General features: G+C 38.9%; 1 protein-coding gene across 1 annotated transcript; it reads left to right on the forward strand.

Moving 5' to 3' along the window:
• Positions 1-3,182: 3,182 nt before the first annotated feature.
• LOC116188004 (aspartyl protease family protein At5g10770-like) lies at positions 3,183-7,027 on the forward strand. The gene is made up of 3 exons (XM_031517091.1): positions 3,183-3,438; positions 5,189-5,641; positions 5,731-7,027. Exons 1-3 carry the CDS (start codon positions 3,279-3,281, stop codon positions 6,552-6,554), a joined length of 1,437 nt encoding a protein of 478 aa, XP_031372951.1. The 5' UTR covers positions 3,183-3,278; the 3' UTR covers positions 6,555-7,027.
• Positions 7,028-7,940: the final 913 nt, after the last annotated feature.

The raw sequence follows: 7,940 nt of genomic DNA on the forward strand, positions 1-7,940 counted from the left end.
CATGAAATACGCGAGAGAGTGCAATAAAGGAAGAAGAGAAACAACAACAATAACAACAACAATAATGATAATAATCGGGAGACATTAAAATCATGATTTTGCTCGTAGGAGAAAAGGTGATAGTTGGGTTCTTTGCCTATCCCTACCCTACCACTTCTTCCTCTCAATCAATCTTCTCTTGTATATGTACTGTGCCTTCCAGCATATGTGATGACAATAAGGTATCTTTGTTTTATGTAACACAGATCAATTAGGAAATGGGAAGTGGAACCAATTAAAATTGGGGAGAGCCATTTAGCCGCAAATCAGTGGCGATGATTGCTCCATTTTCATGGACACCAACTTATCCAATCCCAATCACCTGAATTTGCATGCAACCTTCCAAATTGATCACAAAAACCATTCAAGAGTCAATCTCAATTGTACTATTAATATTATGCTGGAGAACAACTTAATTTTCAGATGTGGATTTTGTAGAAGTAAGACTATAATTATGAAACTTCCTTTTTTGTCGTTTCGCTGGTTAAGACTATAATTTTGAAGCTTCAATTTTCATCGTTACGCTGGTTCTCAGAAATTCATTGGATCCGATCTAAACCAACTTGAGATAGACTGGTATACTAGTTAAGGGGCAAAATTTTTTACAAAATTTCTCTATTTATAGGATTCGAACCCGAGACTCTTGAATAAGAAGTATAATAGCTGAGGGAATTGAATGGTTTTGCGGACTCACTTGCGTAAAACTACTAATTTTGTTGCTTAGTTGCGATCTTTTCCTTTGTAAACCTCTGACGCATGTGACCTTCCTTTTCTTGTATTCTGGTGGCGGTGATCTCAATCATTGTCTCTTTTATGGATCTCCATAAGACCAAGTTATATGAATTATAAAAGAATGAAAGTCACTAATCGCTTGAATCAAATTATATATATTAATAATTCTTAAGGTTATTTTCAAATGCATTAAAAAATAATTATATCTTTTTTGAGCTTCTGTTGTTTTTTCCCTTCATTTTGCACTATAAACAATTCTCCTGACTTTTCTGTGCTCTTATTAATTAAAGGTTTACTTCGACATGAAAGTTATATATCATTGTTTATGAAGACAAGATACAAGGATTTCACTTGAATTTTGTCCACGGGTGTATTATTTACCGAAGTCATTGTCTAACACAAAATATCATGATTAGTGAATGCAATTAGTATAATATTTTTCGAATTAAAATAGTCTATTGGTTGTCTTCAATCCCTTCGCCTGTCAAATCAAAGGTGCACATACTTTTTGTTTTGACATACTAAGGACTGCAGCGGGCTTCTTTGTCTCACACAATTTCACACAATTCCCAACTTGTAGAGGGACCCAAATTGACATATACAACACGCAAATAAATTAGTGACCTATCAGTTTGGGCATATATCACGGGAGAATTTTTTTAGACGAGGTGGTAATTTATAATATTTTCTGAATTTTACCAATTTTATTATATGTGTCAACGTGTCTAATTGACTCTTAAAAATATGGAAAATGTAATCGATGAGTGAATTAAGTAATCAGCTTTCCACTTGAAGTTTTGACTGAGTCAATTTTAAATCAAGAGTTCTTTATCACATTATGAAATTTTTTTGCTTCAATAATTCAGGATTGCATTATCAGGATGCCCTTGGCTATTCTTTTTTTTATTTTATTTTTTCGGGAGATACCCTTAGCTATTCATTGATAGTCAGGGGGGTTATTTGTAATTATTCAGAGTAGGAAATGCGTGCAATGCTTGATCACACTAATAAAGGATGTGTCAACAAAGGTCGCGATGAAAATGCCAACATAATTTGACCGTGGACACTGTGGTAGTGTTGGCCAAATTCCGACTGTACAAGCGAAAAAATACATGAAATTGCAAAAAATAAGTAGATACACGATATAAGATTCGAGAGGGTGAATGGTGGTCCTTTTCCCTCATTTGTATGATCAGGCAGAAATTACAACCTATATGTCAGATAAGATGCACATGTTAGGCGGAATAACATACATTCCGCATAAAATTTATGTATCGTAAGTGGACAATTAACGAACCCAATAATGGTAGAGTTTTTACCAATTTGGTGGGGACATGAAATTTGAAAATCCTCTTACCATCCCTTTTAGGAAACAACTAATTAAGGAATATTATAACCAACAACTATCGGTTTAGGACAAAGAGAATCTTAAATTTAATTCTCATCAATGAAATTTTATAATTATGTATATTTTCCTTCTAATTATTTCCTTTTAGCCTTTTCCTATGGGCCTTGTTTGTAATTGAGAAAAGAAAACTACAACTATGATAGGGGATTCGATGCATCTAGCGTGCCACTCACTCTCGATCTAAAACTGAAAAACTCTGAATTCAATTCTCATCTATATCACTTCATGTGCATCTTTATTGTCCTTTTCCACTGATATCTCCTCCAACCTTCCTTATTAAAATAGAAGAGAGAATATTGTAAATTATTCACTTGGCTTTTGGCTTATAAGTTTTAGTCCCATCTGCAATCTAATACATCGAGGTAGTAAGTTGTGAAATCCAATCTCTTATAAACCCATACTTTTCTATTCTATTTTTCCGTGTGGGATTAACCCTCAGTACACGTTCTCACGTTCCAACGTGTGGCGGTTTTGACATTTTACCTACGCGTGCCACGTGGACCTAAAGATCTAACTATGAGCGGGGGGATTTACAAAGAGACAATTGAAGAGACCACAAGCTCCACACTCGGGCCAACATGGGCGCACTTTGGCTGCCCTCGATAAAGAGACAATTAAAGAGACTTGGCGTGGTAGCGCGCAGAAATCTAATTCGCTCTGATACCATATAAAATATCCACTTGTCTTATAAGCTATTGGGTCTATCTCTAACCCAAAAACTTGAGCTGATAAGTTGTCAGACTCAATCTCTTATAAATCCATACTTTTCCATTCTATTTTTTCGTATGGGATTAACCTCAACAAATATTAATTATATCTATAATTATTATATTTTTGTTGGCAGAAAAAGAAAAGAAAAAAAATGTTTATCAAAACTCAAGAAAGTGTTTGTTAATGATGGTGGGGTGACGTGTATGAAACATGTTAATAATGATATGAAGAAAGGGCTTTTTGTATGGTTGTGTGCCCACAGAAAAGCTTATAAGAGGGAGGGAGAGAGCTAAGGCAAAATCAATGCATTAGGGCCATAGTGCAAAGTGCAAACTGAGAGAGAGCTTCACCTTTGCAAAGAAGAGGTGAAATTGTATCAATTGGCCCCATGGCCACTACTTCTCATCAATATGGTCTGAGGTTGTTTGTGTTGTCTTGTGCTTTGGTTGGTTCTGTCCTCTGCAAGGATTTGCAGGCTGACACTCACCACACCATTGAAGTCAGCTCTCTCCTTCCCTCTGCTTCTTGCAAGCACTCTGCAACTAAAGGTGAATCAAGCTCTCCTTCCCCTCTCTCTAAAAGCTTGCATACATGAGATGGTTCAGTTCAAGGTGCTTAATTTCATTTCATGATCTTCTTATCTCGGCACGGATTTTAATCCTACTTCTTAAAGTATACACATGCAATAGCTAGTCGATCGTGAGAACATGGCTATCGGTGCATTAATGAAATAAACTTTTTTTTTTGTGGGCAAACAAATAAAACTATACACATTATGTGGTATGTATCGCAGGTTTGTATTTACGAACTCTTGCCAGGACCATTAATAATTGAAGTGCTGATCATATTAAATTTGGTATAATGGAAGAAGAAACTTTGATACACATGAAGGATGAGGAAATCAGGGGAGAATCAAATAGCTAAGCCGGCTCATATCTTGATAATGCGGTCGATATTGGGGGGGGGGGGGGAAAAAAAGTTCATCTCACGTAATATATGTATACACATAAAATATGTATTTATGTACATGTTAGTATTATTGATGTTGTTTTCTTTATATACGACCTATATTATATGGGACAAAAATGCTCCCCAACAACAAATAATGAAACCTTTCCAATTACGAGAATTAAGACACAATTGACTGGAGTTCATATGTATAGCGAACTTTACATGTAGCGTCGGTAGAAGTAATGGAGATATATAAGCGAAGACTAATGACTATAGGTTAAAAATATCTCGTAATTTCACCAAAAAAAATATTAAACTTTTCTGCGTTCGAATTCATTCTATTTTTTCATCCGTCGGGACTTATTTATTTCTTTTTATAAAAAAATAAAATATAATAATCGGAATAATTTTGTCACGGTAGTTCGAAAGTCAACAATAGAGTCCTGGTCACTGGGCAGGTCTCATCGGCTTTCTGTAGTCAGCAACTCATCTCAGCCGCCTTAGACAATTGGGCTTCTGGATATAACACTGAATGAGATCCTCTCTCTGTCCTTTTTTTTTCCTTCTTTTCTTTCTTGACTTTTTTTTCTAATAATTAAATCTATGACTTTGAATGAGATCACTGGTCTCTCTCTTAAGTCAACATGCTGATGGTTTAGTTTGCAACTGAATAGGTGAATAAAATTTATCTCCATCGATTATGGTTCTTGGTTTTAGCTTTGATTAATTCTTGCTTTTGAATTGATAGATAATATTTGTGGTAAAAAAAATGATAGATAAAATTAATATCAAACCACACACACATATATATATATAGTTTGCTGCATTTTCTATTTTAATATTTTTCTATATTCACTTTAATATATGGAACCCCAAACTCCAACTAATATAGCTCGAGCCTTTTTAATTTAATTTTATTTTTATTCATGCTTACTGTCAAAATATTTTTGATAAAGTGCCAAAAAAATAAATAAATTTAAGTGCGTGGACAAATTTAGCCCGTTCCTGTTGAATATCTAGTCGCGTAAATCCAATTTTTAGGACTAAAATTTGTCTTTTTCATCAAAAAGCAAAATTCGTGAACCTATGATCGAGATATTACAAAGAAAGTTCACATGCGACTGATGAAAAGGGGGGCGAAAAATGATAAGAAAAAAACCTGTCATGCTCCTCGTACTGGATGGTGATTTTCTTTTGATGTTTGATATTTCGGGGAAAAAAAAGAAGAAATTAACAAACACATAATTTATTTCCAAAATGAATAAGAAGCCATAGATTCATCTTTCGATGGTTATATTACACGTAACAAAAATGTCATGCCGACGTTATACAATTGTCGAATTCCAGGTGATGCTAAGACTTCGTCACTAAAAGTAGTCCACAAGTTCGGTTCATGTGCGTCGCTGGGCTGGTCAGGCCCTAGCATCAAGCAGCCGACCCATGCCGACATCCTCCGGGAGGACCAGTCCAGGGTCAACTCGATCAACTCCCGGTTGACCTCCAAGGCAGCCTCGGTCGCGGGACCCAACCGGGTGAGGCAGTCGGATGCGAGCATCCCCGCGAGGTCAGGCATTACAGTGGGGACGGGGAACTACGTGGCGACAGTGGGGCTGGGAACGCCCAAGCGGGAGCTGTCGTTGATATTTGACACTGGCAGCGACTTGACATGGACCCAGTGCAGGCCCTGTGCGAAGTACTGCTACCAGCAGAAGGAGCCGATCTTTAACCCGACAGCATCAACATCTTACGGCAATATTTCTTGTACCTCGAGTGCCTGCTCTCAGCTCTCGTCCGCCACAGGTAAATGTTTTGCCAATTTGTCCAAGCTTCATTTTGCGACGGTATTTCTATTTTAAGACTAAAGGATGTTTCTGCCTATGTTTGTGCAGGTAACAAACCAGGCTGCTCCTCGTCAGCATGTGTCTATGGCATACAGTACGGGGACAAGTCGTACTCGATTGGGTTCTTTGCAAAGGAAAAGCTGACCTTAACATCCACTGACGCATTCGACAACTTCATGTTTGGATGCGGGCAGGACAATCGTGGACTCTTCGGTGGTGCTGCTGGGCTTCTCGGGCTCGGGCGGGACAAGCTCTCAATTGTGGAGCAAACGGCTACGAAGTACGGGAGATATTTTTCCTATTGCCTGCCCTCTTCCCCGAGCTCGACAGGGCATCTGACCTTCGGTAAAGGCACCAGCGCAGCCACCCTGAAGTTCACCCCGCTGTCGACAATCTCTGAGGGAGCGTCATTCTATGGTATCACCATACAAGGCATCAGTGTCGGGGGAAAGAAGCTGTCAATCCCCGCGTCGACGTTCTCCAATGCCCCCGGGATTATTGATTCTGGGACAGTGATCACCCGACTGCCCCCGACTGCATACGCCGCCCTGAAGAAGGCTTTCATGGAGCCGATGACAAAGTACCCTACTGCCCCTCCGCTCTCTATACTCGACACCTGCTACAACTTCAGCACATATAGCTCTGTGTCCATACCAAAGGTGGGATTCTACTTCAGCGGGGCTGGGGAGGTCGACCTTGACTCAAATGGGATAATGTACGCGGCAAGCACCTCTCAAGTTTGCCTGGCATTCGCCGCAAACAGCGACGACACAGACGTCCTCATCTACGGGAATGTGCAACAACAGACTTTTGAGGTTGCGTACGATGTCGGGGCAATGAAGCTTGGCTTTGCCCCCAATGCATGTGCCTAAGGGCAGCAACAGGGTTTGAAAGTTTCTAACCCAAGCTCAGTTTTTTAGCTAATACCGGTCAATATCACGGTAGATCTAAAAAGACAGGGTTCGCGTTCGTTTCTTCTGTAGGTTTGAGCCGATGAGGAAGACAGAAAAGCCATGCCTGCATTGGCTCTCTCGGTCATGACTCGGTCAAAATATTTAGTAAGGTTATAGAATAATTGAATCAAAACGGCAAAATTGTTGGCTGTAAGCTGTGGTGGCCTTTTTCCTGGGTGTAAGCAAAGACCCTCATTAAGTTAGTTACAGAAAACAGGATAAGCAAAAAGAAAACGGACATCAAAACTTATGTTTTTGTTCTTTCGATTTGCTCTGTATCGAAATTTATGTTGGGCAGATTATTGTGTCAAGCAAATGTCAATGTAATATGCAACTTTACTTTGAATTTTCATTGAAATGTAATGCAAGTTTAGTCTAATATTTAGTCCAAATCAACTGAAGGGCCAACCCACGGAATGTTTGTCCCGAAAACTTGTTGTCTTCGACAGATCATGGATCTGGATCCTCATAGCTCAGTGAATAACAGACGAATTTGTTTACTGTAGGACTTTATTACGGATGATCTGAGAGCTCGTGATCTGTTACCGAATTAGATGTTAACCACGAGCTAGAGGCCTCAAAGTCTTGCCTTTGCAGGCTATAGGTTTTTCAATGGAAAAATTTGGAGTACAGGACGATTTCAAAATAAATACGGTCCCTCCGCCGAACCTTCTGTTCATTCAGAGTGAACCTCAAGATGTTATTAGATGTTCGATCACTTTGCTGTGATCCAAGTGGGTTTCTAGACTCGCATCAGTAACTCGGTCATCTGATCCTCGTCCGGAGTAACAAGCCATTACAACAAGTACAATGTGAGAGTCTTCACTGAAAGCAACTGCATTGAGCTTCAAAGGATCTTCAACGGGAAAAAGGTTCCCTAGATTCAGACCTCGACCTAATGGGAAGATCAATGATCGAAAAGATCCTAATAAACTTTTTGCTCTACAAAGACTGCGTCCAGGGCAGATATTCTGTCCTGGGGGACTTAGTCGGTGGTGCAGATGAGGACAAAGACACAATCATAATACGTCCTGCCCCGAAACAAAAGGCCGATCCCACAAAAACTACATACTATATCCTATATATAGTCATGCAGAAGAGAAAATTCCATTCATCTATGGCAAATTCCTAGATCCGTATATAGTCTACGTAATTGATCAGGTAACATTTTTCTGCCTTCTTGCAATATCAAGGATGCAACTTTATAGATGAGAATAGATCTTCAATAACCTTGTCAAGGCGTTCACTCGGGATGATCAGAAACTTCAGAAATGATGGAGCTAATACTGAATTTCATATGAAGCA

This window comes from Punica granatum, chromosome 8, assembly GCF_007655135.1.
Source record: "Punica granatum isolate Tunisia-2019 chromosome 8, ASM765513v2, whole genome shotgun sequence".
In the NCBI taxonomy this organism is placed as follows: domain Eukaryota; kingdom Viridiplantae; phylum Streptophyta; class Magnoliopsida; order Myrtales; family Lythraceae; genus Punica; species Punica granatum.

What these genes read in the sequence shown, in the direction of transcription:
- LOC116188004 (XM_031517091.1), top strand. Translation starts at nt 3,279, where the DNA reads ATGGCCACTACTTCTCATCAATATGGTCTGAGGTTGTTTGTGTTGTCT. An exon ending in CAAGCACTCTGCAACTAAAG is followed by an intron (nt 3,439 to 5,188) that starts GTGAATCAAGCT and finishes GTCGAATTCCAG; the next exon opens with GTGATGCTAAGACTTCGTCA. An exon ending in TCAGCTCTCGTCCGCCACAG is followed by an intron (nt 5,642 to 5,730) that starts GTAAATGTTTTG and finishes ATGTTTGTGCAG; the next exon opens with GTAACAAACCAGGCTGCTCC.